Below are 20,809 nucleotides of genomic sequence, written 5' to 3' on the forward strand. Positions count from 1 at the left end.
TTATATGTTTCCATTTTCTCTCCGTATCAATTACATTTAAAAAATTTTTTTTAGGCCAGGTGTGGTGGCTCATGCCTGTAATCCTAGCACTTTGGGAGGCTGAGGCAGACAGATCATGTGGTCAGGAGATCGAGACCATCCTGGCTAACATGGTGAAACCCTGTCTCTACTAAAAATACAAAAAATTAGCCGATGTGGTGGCATGTGCTTGTGGTCCCAGCTACTCGGGAGGCTGAGGCAGGAGAATCACTTGAACCTGGGAGGTGGAGGTTGCAGTGAGCTGAGATCACACCTCTGCACCCTAGCCTGGGTGACAGAGCGAGACTCCGTCTCAAAAAAAAGAAAAAAACAAATTTTTTTTTTTTTTAGTGGTTGCACTAGAGGTTGTGGTATACATTATAACTAATCCTAGTTCACTTTCAAATAATTACACTGCGTCATGGATTGTGCAGGTGCCTTGTAATAAAAATTATTTGTAATTCCTCTCTATCCTTTGTGTTATTACTGTCATTCATTTTACATATAGAAATCATACATAAATATATATATACACATGCCCCCATACCCATATATATATGTAAAACACACATAGTCAAGTACATTGTTGTTGCTATTATTTGAACAAACTGCTATCTGTTATATCAATTAAGAATAAGGAACCAAAGTTGTATTTTACCTTCACTTATTCTTCTCCGTTACTTTTCCATTCTTTATATAGCTACAGGTTTCTGATCTATATCATTTTCTTTTTCTTTAAAGAACTTCTTTTACATTTCTTACAGAGCAGATCTGCTGGCCACAAATTTTCTCAACTTTCCTTTGACAAGCTTTATTTCTCTTTCACTTCTGAGGGATAATTTTGCAGAGCACAGAATTCTAGGTTGCTGGGTAGGGGTTATTTTGTTAACACGTAAAACATTTACTCTACTCCCTTCTGTGGTTTCTGAGAATATGTTATGTAATTCCGATTTTGACGCTCTATAAAGGTGTTCCCCCGCACACTTCCAGCTTCTTGCAAGATATTTTCTGTATCTTGGATTTTCTGAAATTGTTTTGAGGAGAGTGATGCAATTTATCCTGTTTTATGGAAATGAGAGGCCATGCAAAATATACATTTTGTATATTTTGAGCTGAGCCTCCAGGACCAGTGGTTTGGTGTCTCAGTCATTATTCTAGAAATACTACTGGTTTTGCTCCTTTTTCCATTTCTTCTCCTTCTGGTATTCTCAATATGTATGTATCATGCCTTTTGTAGTTTTCCCACTGTTTCTAGATGTTCTCTCCCTTTTCTTCAGTCTTTTTTCTCTTTGCATTTCAGTTTTGGTTGTTTCTACTGTGATATCCTCAAGCTCCAATTCTTCCCTCAGTTGTGTCTAGTCAACTAAGGAATCCATCAAAGACAGTCATCAGTTCTGTTTTTGATCTCTAGCATTTCTTTTTTATTATTTGTTATAATTTCCAATTCTCTGCTTACATCTGTTCTTGTATGTTGCCTACCTTTTCCTTAAACCTATTAGCAGATTAATCATGGTTCTTTTAAATTATTGGTGTGATAATTCCAACATTCCTGCCATCTTTGACTCTTCTTCTGATGCTTCTTCAGTCTCTTTAAACGGTGTTTTTTTCCTTTTAGTTCCCATTGTGATTTTTTGTTGAAGGTGGACATAAGGTACTGGGTGAAAGAAGTATAGTAAATAGCCTGTTAGTAATGTGATGGTAAGGTGTGTGTGGGGGGGGAAGCATTCTATAATCCTGTGATTAGGTCTCAGTCTTTTTGTGAGCCTGTGCCTCTGAACTGTGAACTTCACACGTGAATCTCAGTCCACAACCCTCCGTCCTGTACCTTTAGGTAGGACAGGATGACTGGAGCGGGCTGGAGTTTGGTATTCCCTTCTCCCCAGTGGAAAGCTCAAAGAAGCTGGAGCTGGATTTTCTTCTTACTCCAGAAAATGAGGCTGTGGTAAGAGTTTTTCCTGAGGGCAGACTTTGTTAAAAGCATAGTACTTGGGTGTGTTTCGAAAGTTTATTGTCTCCTCTGCCTCTTAAGAGCACAAGGAGATTTTTTTCAGATATTTACTGTGAGGACCTAGTAGAGCTCACAAAAGTGTGTGGCTCCCCAGTGACTGGGTTCTAGAGTTTTTAATGCTCAGACTTGTCATCCCTGAGCCTCTAGCAATTTATCAATTATAGGTTAAGTTTTTCTGCCCTAGCACTTGTTCCCACAGAGGTTTCTGCTTGTGGATTTCTGCTCTGGGTAAGTTGCAATTCTTTATATTTACCTGTCTGCCTCTAATTGGGAAGGGGGATAGTGATTTGTTCTGTGACCCCACTTCTGTGACAGATTTAAGGAAGATCTGTCGATTTTCACTTTGTTCAGCTTTTTACTTGTTAGGATGGAGTGGCGACTTCTGAGCTGGTTACATAAGAGACCAGTAACCAGAAGTCCAATGATTACTTTGTAACTAGACAGACATTGATCACTTCTGAAATGGAACTGTATCAGGAATGTATTTTTGAATGACCTCTCATTTCCATGTGGTACTTGGTAACATAAAACCAAATGAACTAGAAGTTGAGCTGGCAGAACAAATAAAAAACGTATAACAATATATTTTCATACCTCTTTTAAAAATATTTTTTAAATACCTCTATCAGAAGAATACCTGAAGCAAATAAGACAAGCACATTTCTTTTTTTAGTGATTCATATTCTGAAGTTATTTATTTTTTCCACCTTAAATACTTATTACTTACTCCTCCTAACTACAACTTTGTACCTATTGACCAGCATCTCTTCACTTTCCCCATTCTCAGCCCATGGTAACCACCATTCAGCTCTGCTTCTGTGAATTTAGTTGATTCAGATTCTACATGTGAGACCATGTGATATTTGTCTTTCTTTGCCAGGCTTATTTTACTGCACATAATGTCCTCCAGATTTATCAGTGTTGTTGCAAATGACAGGATTTTCTTTCAGGCTGAATAGTATTCCATTGTGTATGTATACCACATTTGTTTTTATCTACTGATCCATTGATGGACACTTAAGTTGATTCCATAACTTCGCTGTTGTAAATAAGGCTGCAGTGAACCAAGGAGAGCAGATAACTTTTTGACATATTGATTTCAAGTTCTCAGGATATATATCTAGATGTGGGATTATTGAGTCATATGGTAATTCTATTTTTAGTTTTTTGAGGAACCTCCATATAGTTTTCCAAAATGGCTGTACCAATTTATATTTCCAACAAAAGTGTATGGGGATTCCTTTGTTTCCTTTTCTCTACAGCTTTGCCAACACTTACCATCTTTTGTCTTTTTGATAATAGCCGTTCTGACAGATGCAAGATGATACCTCATTGTGGTATTAATTTGTACTTCCCTGACTAGTGATATTGAGCATTTTTTCATAATATCTGTTGACCATTTGTATGTTATCTTTTAAGAAATGTCTGTTCAGTGCTTTTGCCCATTGGTTAATTGGGGGGTTTTTTTGTTTGTTTTTTTCTGTAGAATTCTTTGAATTTTTAAAATATATTTCAGATATTAACCCCTTATAAGATGTATTTTTTCCCGATCTGTGGAGGTTTTCTTTGCTCTGATAATCATTTTCTTTGCTGTGCAGAAGCTTTTTACTTTGATATAATCCCATTCAAGACTAATTTCTTTTTGAGGTCTTTTAAGCAGAAAATTCAATATCGTGTATTAAACCATTTAATAAATAACATCAGTATACATTCAAGGAATTTTCTTGACTGTAACTCACTGTTACAGCTCTCAAAAGGCTAATAGTTCCATCAAATAATTTGATTAAACATACAGTTATACTGTAGTTTGATGTTATAAGTTGTAGTAGTATACAATATACTCAGTAGAAAGGTTGGCAAAAATATGAATAGTTTTTTTACAAAAGAAGAAATAAAAGTGACTGAGAAATATGAAATTGTGTTTAGCTTCATTAAGTCAATAAAAGGCAAACTAAGAGAAGATACAGTTTTTCACCTACTGGAAAATTTGTAAGTCATTATTTTTAGTATTTGTGAGGATGCATTGAAATAGACCCAGGCAGTAAAAATTGGTACAGCCTGTCAATTTTTAGGAATTTTGTGTGTATTTATTTTAACTTTTCATTTTACAATGATTTTAGACTCACAGAAAAGCTATAAAAGTAGTACAGAAATATCCAATTTACCCTTAACCTAGCTTCTGCTAATGTCACATTTTTAGGAATTAATGCTAAGAAAGTATAAGACATTGCAACATAAATTTAAATACAAATCTGTTATTTATAATCTTGTTATCAATTATTGTACTGTCATCTTAGAACTCCCAAATCGATCAGTTTGGAAATTTAAACACCTTTTTCAGAATCAATCTTTATTAGTGGAGGCATTGTTCTAGTGTTAACAATTTAACCAAACTAGTATTTGCCTGCTACACTCCATGCATGATAGATACATGAGCAATATAGCATACAAAAGTTATTTTTATTCCAGACAGCTTTAACAGTGAGAAAAATACCAGTAGTGGTAACTGATATTTCATGAATGGTTTCCAGGGAGTCTGTTAAGCACCTTATGTGGATTGTTTCACTTACTCTTCTGACAACCCCGGGTGCTATTAGCCTCCCCATTTTACAGATGAGGAAACTGTGTGGAATAGTTATCTGTGGTCAAGTGACTAGCATGTAGCCTAGGGTAGTATAAATTCAGATCCTGCATTCTCAGTTACTGGCTGCTATTCTCATTCTTTCTTTTTTTCTTCTCTCTTTCCTCTGTTTCACACTTATGTAGCTCTAGAAATCTATTATGTAAGACAAGGGGAAAATGATATTCCAACTAGCAAAGATTACCTTATAATACACCAGAGCACTCTGTATTTCCTAAAGAGTGTTGACTGAAAAAGGATTAGAAGCAGAGCCAATTTCTCTTCTACAAGCACCAGGCACCAAAAAATGTAGGACTACATTTCAGTGATCTTGACCACTTCTTCAAAAGGAGTAATAAATGTGAGCCTACCAAATTGCAGGTCATTTCTATTCTCACCTTTAATACCATGGAATAATTGTACACATGCTTGGAGTTGAAGCTTAATTTTACATCTTCTTGTGAAATGGAGCAGAAAAACAAAACATAAATGAATGATCACCAGGGCATGCTGAATTATTCAACATGATAATGTTAAATTTGAGATTTTATTCTCCAAAGCTAAAGCTGATGGTTCAGCCAATATGGAAAACAGTCTTTGATTTCTAAAGATCTATTGACTTGTAGCTGAGTGAAACCTCGATGTGCTGAAAAGTAATTGTTAGGAATGTTCTTTTGTCTTTTGAGTTGTTGAGCATTGGTGACTGCTTGCTTGTTCTTCTAAATATCCTGAGAATTTGTTTGGAAACCTTGTTTTCTACTTTTGGTAGATTCAGCCCAGAATAAGTTCTCCAAATTAATAAAGAGTAGTAATAGCTAGCATGTATTGAGCTATTTCTATCTGCCTACTACTAAGTACTTTACATTGATTTATTTGATTTAATCCTTAAATAACCAGGATTCACAATTGGGACATTGTGGTCCTAGAGCCAAGCTATTAGCTATGTATTTATTTCAGGAGTTGGTAAATCTAAATACATTAAGTATCTATACAGGTAATGTTAGTTAAAGAAAATGGCTGGGTGTGGTAATGACATTGGCAAACTTGTGCTTGCTGTGCTATACCTAAATGTTTTCAAATACAGTTTTAAAAACACTGTAGGCCAAACCCAAATCAGAAGATATAATGGATAAATTTGAAATACTATGGGTGATGGCTGTAAGGCCTTCTTGTTCAGATGAAAATTTAAATTATTTTATTGGATACTTATTTTCATACTTGTTCTTTCACGTATCTATGTGAAAATTTCAGCAAACTACCTAATCTGTGATTATATTCATGAAGAAGGAAATAAAGTTTTATGTTCCTTCTTTTTGATGAGGTACTGTAAATTGAGGGGACAGTCTCAGACTTGGATCCAGTGTTTTACAATACATGTCAATTATAAAGATTATTTTTCCAATATATTAATAAACAAAAATCTTCTAGAAGTCAACACATAAAAGTCATTGTAATAGAGAAAATGAACAGGATTTTGGTAGTAATAGGCAATTCATACAAAAAGAAATCTTAGTAACAAATGAAAAGATGCTATGCTTCACTCAAAATCAAGGGATTGTAAATTAAAAGAAGATACCATTTCATCTCTGTCTTATTAGCATACTGTAAATTCTGATGATGCCAGGAATTGCAAGGATTTGGGGGCAGTGGGAACTCATATACTACTGTTGGGTGAATAAATTGGTGTTACCACTTTGGAAACCAGTTTGGCAAATTTGAAATAAAATGTTGCTTGTACATCATAACTTGGCAGTTCCCAGGAATGCTTTGGGTAGAAGGTAGTGATAGAACTGAGAAAATAAAGGAGTTTGCTTGAGCAAAGCATCAGAGAAACAGCTAACATGACAGGAAGAACAAACAGCACTTAAAGAATCATGAAGGCAAGGAAATGAACATTCAGCTCATGAATCGAATACATGCAAATCATTCAATATAACTGGAAGCCAAGAAAGGGCATGGAGGAGTAGCCAGTGAGAGCAGTCTGGAAATAGACAGGGCCCAGATGATAAAAGCTGTGATATGTGGGGATAGCTTGCGTTTAATCCTGTAGACCAGTGGCCCTCAATTCAGGCTGATCATCAGAACTAACTGGATCCCTTTCCAGACTTAGTGAATTAGCATCTCTTAGAATATGGATCTGAACACTGTTCTTCAAAAGTCTCAGTCACATTGCTTCTCTGCCTTTCAGCCAAGGTCAAGTGTAGAAGTCTCAGCCACATCTATTATTTCATTCTTAGAATGCTCTGAAAGAGGGAACTGGTAATGGCTTTTTGTCTATGTCCATGGAGAATTACAGCCCAAAGTGGGATTATGCAAGTTTATCATGTTAGTTTTTGATATACTTGTGATTAGAAATCAGCACCCTCTCATGAGGTGATACCCTCTGTTTCCACTCCAGTTGTCTGGGGCAGATGGAGGAACTGGTTACTCTGAAGGCTTTTTCTTTCAGACCCTCCAGATTTTTATGAGCCGAAAGACTCTGTGTAAAATTAGATTAAATTGCAAAACTACATGCTATACAGTTGGGATGTGCTCATCATTACTCACCACAGGAGCTTTTGAAGGACTTGCTGTTGCAGTGTGAGCTGATAAACTCCGTATTTTGTAGTTGGGTATGCAGGGGAGGAGTTCAAAGGCAAAGCATATTAGTAATATTTCAGGTAAGAAATGATGATGGTCCTTACTGAAGCTTGGGCTATGGGACTGAACAAGAAATGATAGATTCAAGAGAAGATTAGAAGATGGTATCTAATAAGTATCCTTTCAGAATGTGATTTTAAAAAATGAGCTTGTGAGATTGGGCAAAGAAGGGAAGAAGCCCTGAGAGGCAGGGAGAGCTGAGGTTTCTAGATGCTATGTGAATATCAAATGTTTATAGAGGAAGACTTCATTAGTTTTGATTTTTGAGTATATTTCCGATCTCAGTCACAGAAAATGTTGGTAGTAACAAATCAAAAACCTGATTTTATTTTTCTTTAATTTTGGTTAATATTCTCCTACCCAAAGTTATTTTATGTTTTTATTTTTCTTTTTGGTAGATTTAAGATCACATGTTATCTTAACCAGTTAGCAGTTATTGTTCTGAAAGTGAGGCAGTGGATTTTGACCAGCAGTAGGAACAGGGTTGGTGGAGAGTTCTGTCTTATTTTCCATTATTGGCCTTTTAATGTAATATAACTCATTAGAGTGTTTCGCAGTTTTAGCTATTAACTATCAAGTTAATAGAAACTTCTCATTAGAAAATATAAAATCTCATGAATAAAATAACATTATAGAATAAGGCCTGATTCTTAAGTATTTCCCAATAGAGATGAATTATATGAGTTTCTTTTTTCTACCAATAGGGAAAAAGTTGGATCGTTAAAAGAAGTTATGAAGATTTTCGAGTACTTGATAAACATCTTCATCTATGTATTTATGACCGAAGGTTTTCCCAGCTCTCAGAGCTTCCCCGTTCTGACACCCTGAAGGACAGTCCAGAGGTAAGCATTTAGTACTTCAGTACATTTAGTACAGAGGTAATCACTGTATATGAGTTTGCAGAAATTTTTGTCTGTATACTAAACAAAAGCTTATATTGAACACTCAGGATGACTCCTGGGACTACTTGCCTGTTTCATAACTGAAAAGTTAGTAATGTTAAATATAATGTTTAGAATTATGTTAAATAATAATGTTTAGAATAAGAGTAAGTTCCGTGCATAATTTTATAAGGGAAAACAACTCATAATATATAAACAAGCAATATATATGAGCAAATCATTCTCCAGAGATCACATAAAAATGGAAGCAAAAATATGGAAAAACGTTGCCTTTCATGATCAAAGAAATCCATATTAAAACAGTGTTGTTTGAGTAGTTTATGATAGCATGCTGGGTGTATGCATCTACCTTCACCCCTGCAAAAAATGTCTAGTAAAAACATAAAAGATTTCTAAACAGAGGTTCTTTATAGCATCATTACACCAAAAGTACCATCAGGGAATCAAAAATTGTGAGGAATCTTTAAAAGCAGATGGGATAAGGTTTATGGGGAAGAGTAAATATAGCCTAAACATGTAAGTGCAGCATGACTGCAAAGCATAAGGAGACTAGAAAGTTTACACATAGAAACTGAAGAAATAAAATAACCGAGAGGTACAAACAAGGCTTTTTGAAGGATGATTACTAATCCTCTGAGAGAAAATGAAGCTGTCACATCCATGAAATGGATTTAAATAAATAAAATCAGAGATGTTGTAAACGAATATAGGATCATTTACATTAATTTTAATAAGAGCAAACCTGAATGACTGAACTCCATGCAGAATGTACCCAGCTGAAGAGAAAATCAGGGAGTTGGGTGATCAAACCAAGTCATTTATAATAAGAATACAACCCCTGGAAGGGACAGAAAGTTAACAAGTTGTGAGAGAACAGTTGGGAGTCATGGAGAATAGGTCCAGAGAGGTTTCTGCTGATGGGAGTTATAGGAGGAGAGAGTGGATGCAAGGAAATAATGAAAAATTGGTGTAAACCACTCCCCCCACCAGATCTAAATAAAGCAATGTTCTGAGATTTAGTGGGTTCATTAAGTGTTAAAATATAATGGACACTGCAGCAGGGTCTCAGGAGTGTCTTAAAACACGGATCTCTTTGTACCATAGAAAGTCTAAAAGTCCCTTTATCTGCATTTCTCATTTCTGCTTCATTTCATTTTTTTCCTATTGCATTTTTTTCTCTCAGATTATCCTAAAACATGGCCACCACCAAGAGGTCCCAGGTTTTTATCCCCTTTTAAGGGAGCAGCCAGACTGAGCTAGAATCTGTGTCCTAATTCCTGGATTAACTCTTGATTGGTCCAGCTAATATTGGGGCATATTCCTGGACCAGTCAGCTGAACCATGGTGTAGGATCACATATGAACATGGCTGCTCCGGCCACAGCCACGTGCATGGAAGATGACAGTGGGTCTTGGGCAAAAGTGTTTCTAAGGAGTAGGGGAAAACTGTAGGATCACATATGAACATGGCTGCTCCTGCCACAGCCACGTGCATGGAAGATGACAGTGGGTCTTGGGGAAAAGGGTTTCCGAGTAGTAGGGGAAATCTAGGCAGAAAAGCCAAATATGGATCTGCTATAGTTATCTTTTTGCATATTCAGTACAGAAATAGAAAGTGATGAAATTAGAAACCATGGAGTAGTACGATCGCTGGTAAGGGGCTAGAAGTTGAAGCTCTGCATGAGACAGGGCTGAGTTGCTATTAAGTGCCCATAGTGCTACTGGTAAGTTTCTGTGAAGAATCCTCTGTAACTATTAAAATGCCTAAAGATCTATAGATTTTTTTCTTCCAGAAACCATCAGTTTTCTCTGCCAGAGAGCATAGTATCTTTCCTCAGAGTTACACTGAATCTTTTTCTTTTCAGTCGGTCACTCAGATGCTTATGGCTTACCTGTCACGCCTTTCAGCTATCGCTGGCAACAAGATCAACTGTGGGCCCGCCCTTACCTGGATGGAGGTATTTCCTAATTCACTTTTCGTGAAAAATGTATATTTAAATTATCTACTTAAGAAATTTGATATTAACATAATTTTGATAGCTATTGAGCTTCAGGAATCAAAGACATGGAGTGTATTCTCATCGTCTGGGAGGATAGATATGTGATATAGGAAATATTTTTTCATCTCAAATCTTTCTTTGATAATCTTGGAAACTAATCTTAATATATTTTATGAATATCAATGATACCTGTTGTTTTGGTGTTTAATATACTAATGTATATATTCAGTACTTTTTTTTAGTTGACTTAGTAATTGAAAATGTTTTTCAGTTATTTATGAGCAAGGGACAACTTCCTAAAGGGTCCTCTTTCAGAATAACTGTTGAGTGAAACGTTATTCAGTAAATAGATTACATATTTATTCTTAATTTGCATATGTAGAGTTATATTGTTTTCTCCTCCCACTGGAAAATGGGAATGCAAGATGGAAAGTGGAAAGAATATGGAACTATGGGCCAACCTGCATTGAGATCTTGGAAAAACTATTGAATCTCTTATAAATTACATAGCCTCTTTCATCTTTAGCATCCTCACCTTTAAATGATGATAAGTATTTTTTAGAGTTGTGAGGATTAAATTAAACCATATATGTTATAGGCACAGCACAATGACTAGCATATTTTAACTACCCAGTAAATGGTAGGATTTTTTTTCTTAAAGACTCTTTGGGTTATTGTATCTCTAAATTAAAATGAATTTCTCCTCTAGATAGTCAAAGAAGCATTTTCAGGTCCAGTGTCTTTATCTCAGAGTACATTTTCTTTGTGATAGATTGATAATAAGGGAAATCACCTTTTGGTTCATGAGGAGTCATCCATCAACACTCCTGCTGTTGGTGCTGCCCATGTTATCAAGAGGTACACCGCTCGAGCCCCTGACGAACTGACCTTAGAGGTAAATAACTGAAGAGGTTGTTTGTTATTTGGTTCCTGCTACCTTTCTGGCCTCATCTTTGACTGTTCTTAACCGTTTCCTTAATTTAAAAAAAAAAGAAAAGCACCAGGTTTTTCCATAGTCCTTTATCTTTCAGCCAGTAATATCTTCTATTTTTGTTTAAATGACAGTACTCATCCTTGAAAACTGAGGTTAAATGTCTCCTCTTTTGTCTGGGAAGTCATTCCTGATCTCCCTCCCCTCACTCCATGCAAATACATACCTCCCAAAAACCTGAATTGAATGTCATTCTGAACTGTGCTCATGGCTTATTGCTGACACATCACTTACTACATTTAATCATGATTGTTCTCTTTGTCTCAGTGAGCTTTTTGAAAGCAAGGTCTGTCTTTTTGTGTTTTTGTACCAAAAAACAATACCCAGTGGCACTTTTTTTTCCTATATTGTTGAAAGATTGAGTTAAAGAACAGATAAAAGGTGAAATGAATACATCTTGCTGTCAGATATAAAAGGAGGGGAATTAAATTTTTTCCTCTAAAAATATATATTGGCTAATGAGGAAAAAAATGCTGACAGTTAATTAAATTTAAGAAATAATAATATAACTTTTTACTGCATAGAATCTGAACTGTTTTCAAACTTTTAAGTTCTGTACAGAAAGAAATGTAGGTCTTGGAATGATGATGTCAGCATATATGGCTTTACGAAATGGCTTATACATGATTTGAAAGATCAGTTGTGAATATACAAAAGAAAAATTCCTAAAGCTCTATAGTATATGTTAGTAACATTGCTCTGAAGTTCTTAACTATGTTTTATCATAGATATCAGCATTTCTTTTGATTGAAGAATATAACTTCTGTTGAATATATTATTAAAAACTATTGTAATTTTTATATTTATGATTTTATATGAGTTTATATAAACTCGCTAGTTTTTCTTTTACAGTGAAGAAAGTTAGCTCTTTAGTGGATATAATTATATTTTACTATCTATTGAAAGAAGTGTAGTTGTCATCAAATTTTGTACTTACTAAGCATAACCCATCTTAGGCCCTTTTCTATATGATTAAATAAGATATGTCAAGAGCTCAGTACAGTGCCTGGCACAGGGTAAGCACCCACTAAATGTAATATTAAGGGAATCTGTTATTGTTTCTAAGCATGAATATTTAAAATTATCTTTTATAAGTGAATCTGATCACTCTTAGTGACAGCAGTAACAATATTTTAACAGAAGTGATGATAATGGTGTGATGCCTAACATTTAAAAATCTTCTGCTATTAATCTGGCTTTCTGAAGTTACTGCACATGTGTTAGTTGAATCACAGTCTTTGTGTTGCTTAACTTTTTGTAGACCTCTTTCTCACAAATCATAATATAATTAAATTGTTTTTAAAAGGAAGTAGTACTTTTTTTGGAAATTACTGGCCAGAGCATGAATAGTAATTTACCTTTTCATACAGTTCAGATTTAAATTCTAGGTATAACAATTGGTTTAAATTTTAACTAAAACCATTTTGCTTAAAATGTTGATTCTCCTAGGTGGGAGACATTGTTTCCGTTATTGACATGCCTCCGAAAGTGTTAAGCACATGGTGGAGAGGCAAGCATGGATTCCAGGTAGGCAACAACAAATTAGGTGTGGGAAAATTCAAAGAAAAGTTTCCTTTATGTTTCAGTAATACTTTTGTTTACATGTACTGGTAATGGACTTTGTCATCAGAAATTTTATCTGCAACGATAGAAACTGCAGATGGTAATGATAATAGATTTAGATTTCCTTTTCTAATTACTATTTTGGTTGTTTCTTATCTCCTTTATCTTTAAATGGTGGTGTAGCCAAAATATGAATAGAGTCTCAGACCTGATGGCCACTTTTCGGTTACAAGACCTGGGGAGTGACCTTGCTTGGGTTTTTAATCATGATTCATATATATTTCCTTTCTGGAATTAAGTCAGTTTCATTAATATTTTTCTATAAAAAGGCATTGTAACTGTTTTGTAAACTTACTTTTAATTACAGAACAACAACAGAATCTAAAGCAATCTCATTTCTTTTTCTATATTCAGTAGTCCCTTATCTGCGGTTTCCCTTTCCATGGTTTCAGTTACCTGAGGTTAACCAAGGTTCGAAAACATTAAATGGTAATTCCAAAAATAAATCATCGGTTTTAAACTGCATGCTGTTGTGAGTAGTGTGATAAAATCTCTCCCTGTCCCACCCAGGACGTGAATCATCCCTTTGTCCAGCATATCCACACTGTAGATGCTACCTGCCCCATTAGTCATTCCGTAGCCCTCTCAGTTATCAGGTTGACTGTTGAGGTATTGAGGTGCTGTGTTCAAGTAACCCTTATTTGACTTAATTGTTTTACTCAATTATTGGTTACTGTAATGAACTCTTACTGTGCCTAATTTATAAATTAAACTTTATCACAGATATGCATGTATAGGAAAAAGTATCCTAGGGTTTGGTACCATCTGTGATTTCAGGCATTCACTGAGTGGTCTTGGAACGTATTTCCTGCAGATAAGGAGGGACTACTTTGTGGCTAAACAGTTTGGGACCTGATAATGGCATCTGTTAGACTGACTTAGCAACTAATTTTTATGAGGAGTCTCTGAAAATGCCTTAAAGTTGTATCCTTAATATATAGCCTGTGGCTTTTTGTGGTCTACTTACACAAGTGTTACTAAATACTACATAATAAAATGCTCATGCGATGTTAGAAATTTGATAAGCATTGTATAAATACTTTGAGTTCTAACTACATATTAAATAAAAATGAATTATTAGCTTTACAATAAAATATATTGTATTAAAACATAGTAATACAATTTAAAACATTATAAAATGGTAGATAAGAGTGTGGGCTCTGGCTCCAGATTGTCTGGGTTTTAATCCTGTGTTATCTCGGGCAAATTATTTAATTCTCTGTGTCTCAGTTTCCTCATTTGTAAAATGGGGATTATGGGACTATTGTTTGCCTCACATGGTTATCTTGAAGATTAAATATGTGAGAATAAAAATAGAACGTACTTAGACCAGATCTGATGGATTTTTTTTTAATCAATAAGTGTTGATTTTTAAATTTAAAGAATTCTGGTTTTTATTTTATAAGTTTAATTTTATCTATCGCTTTCCCTAGTATGAAAGCATCTATAGTAATTTAATTTGGTTGTTAAGACCAGAAAAACCCTATCACATTACCCTACAACTCTTCTTGTTTGTGCTTTTGGGATCCTCTTCCATCTGTGCTCTGATTTCTTAACAGTTATGAATAATAAGTGCTTTTGATTAAATATAAAACTAAATAGAAGACTACAGTTATCTTTTTCCTATTAAGGGGTCAGTTCTTCATGTCAGTGGAAATGAACAATAGACTTTAGGGTCTCAAAGATGATCAAAAGATTAATTTGGCTTTAAAATAATAGTTATGTTGTGGTCTTGATGTTACTAATAACTTTCTTCTATCTATATCTATCTATCTCTCTCACCTTAGGGAAGTCATTTGCTTTGTTTGGACTTCAGTTTCTTCTTAAAATCAGAGGGTTTCATTTACAATCTCTCTATTCCTTCTCAACATTTAAATTCTATGATTGTCTTCCCTTTGTTTGTGTAACAAGTATTTATTGAGTACTGATTCTCTGCTACGTGTATAGCTTTATACCCCAAAGTGTTGTTGAGACTCACACAGTTAGTTTATTGCCTAAACAAACTAATTCTTTTTCAAAGTGAGTGTAAATTAACTAGTCTAAAACTAGTTAAACATTAGTTTATTGCCAAAACAAATTATTGAAAACAAAAATGAAATTTCTAACTTCAAAGACTGATTTGTAACTGATAATGAAAACTCTTTCCTATAGGAATGCTGTTTTTCATCTTGATTGGTCTTAGAAAGGCAGTCGTATCTCCATGGATCGTGTTGGCGTGTACCTGTGAGAAGAGGCATTGATGTGGGGGGTGCCCGTGCAGCCAGGAGCAAGTCTTTAAATGTTACTGCCAAACTTTTTTTCAAAAGAAATTCAGGCTGGGGGCAGTGGCTCACACTTGTAATCCCAGCACTTTGGGAGGCCAAGGTGGGTAGATCACGAGGTCAGGAGTTCAAGACAAGCCTGGCCAACATGATGAAACCCTGTCTCTACTAAAAATACAGAAATTAGCTGGGCTTGGTGGTGCATGTCTGTAATCCCAGCTACTTGGGAGGCTGAGGCAGGAGAATCTCTTAGAACCTGGGAGGTGGAGATTACAGTGGGCCAAGATTGCGCCAGTACACTCCAGCCTGGGTGACAGAGCAAGACTCCGTCTCAAAAAAAAAGGAAATCAGTATTTTAAGGCAGGAATCCACAGTTAAGCGTTCCTTGCTGTTTCTGCACAATTAGTCCGTTTCTAAGAGCACTCATGGTTAATTGCAGGGACAGGTGTGAAAGGGGAGACATGCTGAGCCTCTGTTACCTGCAAAGTATAGCTCAGTACTTTACATGCAGTGTTTTCTTTAATTTCACAAAGCTTCTAGGTAGTTACTCTCCTCCCGTTTTATGGGGAGAAAACAGTGTTCGAGATGTTTAATAAGTAGTCAGGATGCTAAGTCAGTAAGTGAAGGGAGTAAGGACTCAGATCTAAGTCTGCTCCATCTCATTGCCTGAAGAGCACTAAGCATGATTTCTGCATTCACTCTCAGATTATTAACGTTCTTCCCATCAGTTTTCTACCGTATAAAAAGGAACATCTTTCCTGCTCAGCCAGCGAGCAGTATAGTGTAAAGATTAGCCAACTACGGACTGCAAAGCATGTATGATTACTGGTGGAAACATTGCTGTTACTGCGTGTTATGTTTTTATGTGATAATTAATCAATTGTATGCTGGGGAAAAGCTCTTCAGACTGTTCACGACGTCCCCTACCTTTGTTAGGTATTTTTAAATTGGAAGCATGTGCCCCTCCTGGGAGATACTCTGTTGAGAGAGGAAGACAATCATGGTAACTGTAAATCAGACGTATTTCCACATCCTGATTTTCAAGTTTAACTGAAATAATAGCTTAGTTCGGTGGTTTTTATACTTTTTATTTTAATCCAGTGGAATTATTAATCAAATAGAATCGTGCGCAGAACCTCAATGTGAGAAAAGGTAACCATGGAGCTACCCTGATTGGTTCAAGTCAGAAACGCTGGGCCTTATCCCCATGCAGCCTGCCTGACTGGCCTCCTTCAGGCCTTCTGCAGCAGCCCGAGGGGCCTCAGTAGGGGTGAAAACCATGAGTTTAGCTTACTAGCGGACCTCACTCTGTGTAGTAGATATATCAAAAGCTATTTAAAAATTTTAATTTTAAAAAGCCAGCCAACAGTCTAAAGTTTATTAGAGAAACATGTTCTTTATAAGGAGATTTTTTTGTGACTCCTTTTAGAAGGATAGTATCTGGAGTTTTTAAATTTCTCTAATGTAAATTTTGTCTGAATTCTTGGTACTTTCATATATTCTGATGTGGATGGGGGATATAATTTCAGAAGGCAAATAATCATATATATGTGATTGTATATGATATATATATAGTGTTATGTGTGTGTGTGTGAATTTTTTTTTCTGTTATTGGGCATAACAGGTGACCCACTGATACTTTTGTCAGTGGGAGCTGTTTCTAGGGTTTGTTCATTCCTTAATTGGTCTGTTAGGTACTGTGTTCATTTGCTAGGACTACCATAATAAAATACCACAGACTGGGTGACTTAAATATTAATAGCAAATATATTTTCCTACAGTTCTGGAAGCTAGAAGTTAAGGTACCAGAAGGTTTATTTTTTTTCAAAAGGCTTCTCTCCTTGGCTCGCAGATGGTCACTTTCTTGGTGTGTCCTCACATGGCCTTTCCTCTCTGTGTTTGTCTGTGTCCTAATCTCCTCTTCTTGTAAGGACATCAGTCAGATTAGATTGGGGCCACCTCATTTAACCTAATTACCTCTTTAAAAGTTCCCATCTCTAAATATGCAGTTGATCCTTGAACAACATGTGTTTGACCTTTGTGGGTCCACTTATACACACATTTTTTTTTTAACCAAACACTATTGAAAATACGGTATTTGTGGGATGCAAAACTCTCATATTCGGAGGGCAGGCTTTTGGAATATGACGTGGGATTTGAGTTTGTGTGGATTTGGCTATATGAGGGGCTTCTGGAACCAGTCCCCCCCAGGTATGCTGAGGGATGACTGTAGTCACATCCTGAGTTCCTGGGGGTTAGGAATTCAACGTTATGAATTTTGGGGGAGAGGGGCACAATTTTTAGCCCATAATAGATGTCAACCAGTCCTGAATGGAGAAGTCGGTTGGGCCACCTTTAGGGCTGGCCTGAAGGCACCTCAGGGACTCTCTTACATAGACTTGGTGGAGAACAGGTCCCTACCTGAGCCAGGCTGGTTCCAGGCTCAGGGCAGGCAGGACATGGAGGACTAGCAGACCTCAATACTCTCCTTGGGGTCTCTCTGATAAGTAGGGAGTTCAGGGCTCAGCAGAACTCCCTGGAAGGTGCAGGAGGGCTTCCTGGAGGAGGTTACACTGGAGCACAGTGTTGCACGTGTCTTCTTCCGAGAGGATGTCCGCATGACCCACTGATGCTTCTGTCAGCAGGAGCAGGTGCACAGGCCAGGCGGGGAACAGCATGCACCTCGGTCAGCCAGCTCGCCTGGCTCTGGTTACATGTGAACCTTGTAAACTGGGCTCTGGCTGCAGAACACAGAGGAGGCAGTGTCTTCCCTAGCAGTGTAAAGGAGACAAGGGCCTCGTCTTGGTGTTGGCTGTCACCAGTGGTGTTCCTAGGGATTGAGATGATTTAGTGCAGGACTCTCTCAGGAGAGAAAGGGAAGAGGAGCAAGGATGCGGACTACTGCTTCCTACGATGGAGGCCGAGTGAGCTGAGGTGTCACCTGCTTGAGCGCTGCTGCAAAGCTTTCTGAAGCTCTTTGTTGATACCCAGGCCCGGTGTGTCTGCACTTGCAGCTCTGCTCAGCTCAATGTGTTCGTGGCATGTTATCTGGACTCCTCTTTTCTTTTGTCAAGGTCACGTTGTGTGTGTGTGTTCTCCTTTCTGGCCGGCTGTCAGGGCATGACAAGGCACAAGTCTCTGTGCAGAGATCCTTCCTTAATATTGCTGTAAACTGGTGCTATATAGTTGCTGTACTATGATTTTAATATTATTTAAAAAATAGAGCTGGGTGTGGTTCCTCATACCTGTAATCCTAGCACTTTGGGAGGCCAAAGTGGGAAGATCGCTTGAGCCCAGGAATTTGAGACCAGCCTGGCCAACATGGTGAAACCTCATCTCTACTAAACTTATGAAACTTACCTGGGCACAGTGATGCATGTCTGTAGTCTAAGCTGCTTGGGAGGCTGAGGCAGGAGGACCCCACCTGAGCCTGGCAGGTGGAGGTTGCAGTGAGCCAAGAGCCAGACCTTGTCAAAAATAAAAATAATAATCAATAGACTTGATTTTTGTATAGTTACAGATTTGCAGAATAATTGAGCAGATAGTTCAGAGTTTCATGTAATACCCCTGCCCTCTTCCCTCCCCATACCTTCCCCTGTTATTCACATTTGCTTTACGGTACATTGAATAGAATCAGCAAAATGCTGATCTTTACCAACCATCAGCTGATTAGCTGAGTTTACCTACAGCACTGACTTAAGCAGTGTTTCTAGAAGAGTGGTCTTAAGGAGCACCAGGGCCAGAATCACACAGATAAAAATACAGTCTCAAATCATACCTTGCAACTGTTGAAACAGTTCTGGGGCTTGCTTTTTGTTACAATTAACGACCCAATATTGAAAACTATTATTAACTAAAGTCCATTGTTTATATTAGACTTCACTTCTTGGTGTGCCTTCTCTGGGTTTTGACAAATACATAATAGCATGTGTCTACCATTATAGTTTCACGCTGAATAGTTTTTTTGGCCTAAAAATCTCCTGTGCTTCTCTTATTTATCCTTTCCTGCTGAACCCTTCACAGCCTGTGATCTTTCACTGTCATGTCTTTTCCAAAATATCTCTATTGTTAGAATCATATAGTATGTAGCCTTTTCAGACTGGCTTCTTTTACTTAGTAATACACATCTAAGGTTCCTCTGTATCTTTCTCTGGCTTGATAGCTTCTTTTTTAATCACTATCTAATATTCAGTGTCATGGATGTGCCACAGTTTGTTTATATATTCAAGTATTGAAGGACCTCTTGGTTGCTTTCATGTTTTTAGCAGTTATGAATGAAACTGCTAAACATCTGTGTGCAGGTTTTTGTGTGGAACGTAAGTTTTCAAGTCTTTCGAGTAAATACCAAGGAATATCATTGCTGGATCATATGGTAAGAGTATGTTGAATTTGGTGAGAAGCCACAACACTGTCTGCCAAAGTGCCTGTATCATTTTGCATTCTTACCAGCAGTGAATGAGAGTTTCTGCTGTTCCACGTCCTCACCAGCATTTAATAATTACCAGTTTTAAAAAATAGCCATTCTAATAGGTCCAACAAATGAAGTTAGTTTGAGGAATAGTGTTTACCAAATGTATTGAAGGGTGCTCTTCTGCTTTCTTCATTTTGTTACCAGTATTTCTTTTTATTCTCCCTTTGCCACTGACTCTTAAACTTGAATGTTTAAAGGAGGCTATGTTTAAACATCAAATCCCAGGACCTAAGCCCCTAAATGTTGTTTCAGTAGTTGTGGGGTAGGATACAGGACTATTTTTGTCCATGTGTGCTGCAGGTAAATTCTGCCAGTCACCTGCATTTTGCCAAGTTCTATTCCAAGTATTATACTAGCTCAGACCATAATTTAGCCATGGGAACAGAAGGATAAGTTCATCCATGTGTTTAAATTATACTGTGACTCTCTTTCTTTTCTTAAACTTCTGGGAGTAGGAAGTGTGAAATTATATTAACTACAGTAATTTGAAATTCTGATCTCTGTGTTTTTTATTTGTCACCTAAGGAGTATATTGAATCTCTCATCTTTGTTTTCTGAGGTGTTTCATCATATACTTCAGAAAGTAAAAGTAAAAACTCTTCCCGTTTTTCTTTGTTTTTAAACTAACTGGCATTATTATTAGATTTGTGTTCTTGTCTGTAAATGATTGTTAGAAATGTGAGGTGATGCCTCAGAGAGCCCTTTTTTCTGGGTAAAGGCATTACACAAATACAACATGTTATCATATTTTAGGATTGTTTGTTTTGTGCAGTGTCTCTCAGAGTTTTATCTAGGAGCCACTGGTATCTGAATGACCTGAGAAATGTGATAAAAATGGATATTGATCATCAGAATCTTAGGGGATGGGGTCAGGAGTCTGAATTTTAACAAGTTTTTCAGATGATTATTATGCACAGAACATGAGAACTGCTGATCTTGGCTCCCATTGTTTATCTTGTGTGCGGATAAAGGGAGCAATCAAACACAGTTTAGAAACTGTGTTTTGTTTCTCCCTCCCCTCAGAAAATCTTCTGTAAAGCACATCTGGGACACAGTTAATCTAATGGCCAGAATCTCATTTAGAGAGCAATGGAATTTTATATACCTACCCCATGTTCTCTTCGTTTTCCATTAGATGATCAAGGATCACCTATTTTGTTTTTCAGTTATCCCCAAATATTGTGAGTTTTTGTGCACAAATATCAGAGAAGCAATTCTTGGACAACACAGTTTTTTTACCTCAAGAGTATAATGTGGCTTCAAGTAACTTAGTTTT

At 36.7% G+C, this 20,809-nt stretch overlaps 1 protein-coding gene across 5 annotated transcripts in view; it reads left to right on the forward strand.

Annotated features, from left to right (window-relative positions):
• ARHGAP32 (Rho GTPase activating protein 32) overlaps window positions 1-20,809 on the forward strand; it is a 221,007-nt gene that overhangs the window by 105,597 nt on the left and 94,601 nt on the right. For all 5 annotated transcript variants that reach the window (XM_009187662.4, XM_003910951.5, XM_009187664.4 and 2 more), the window contains 4 exons: window positions 7,991-8,128; window positions 10,053-10,145; window positions 10,960-11,082; window positions 12,628-12,705. In XM_009187662.4, the coding sequence (XP_009185926.2) occupies window positions 7,991-8,128; window positions 10,053-10,145; window positions 10,960-11,082; window positions 12,628-12,705 (432 nt within the window). The remainder of the gene's footprint in view (window positions 1-7,990; window positions 8,129-10,052; window positions 10,146-10,959; window positions 11,083-12,627; window positions 12,706-20,809) is intronic.

The sequence above is a fragment of the Papio anubis genome, chromosome 12 (genome assembly GCF_008728515.1).
Source record: "Papio anubis isolate 15944 chromosome 12, Panubis1.0, whole genome shotgun sequence".
NCBI lineage: Eukaryota > Metazoa > Chordata > Mammalia > Primates > Cercopithecidae > Papio > Papio anubis.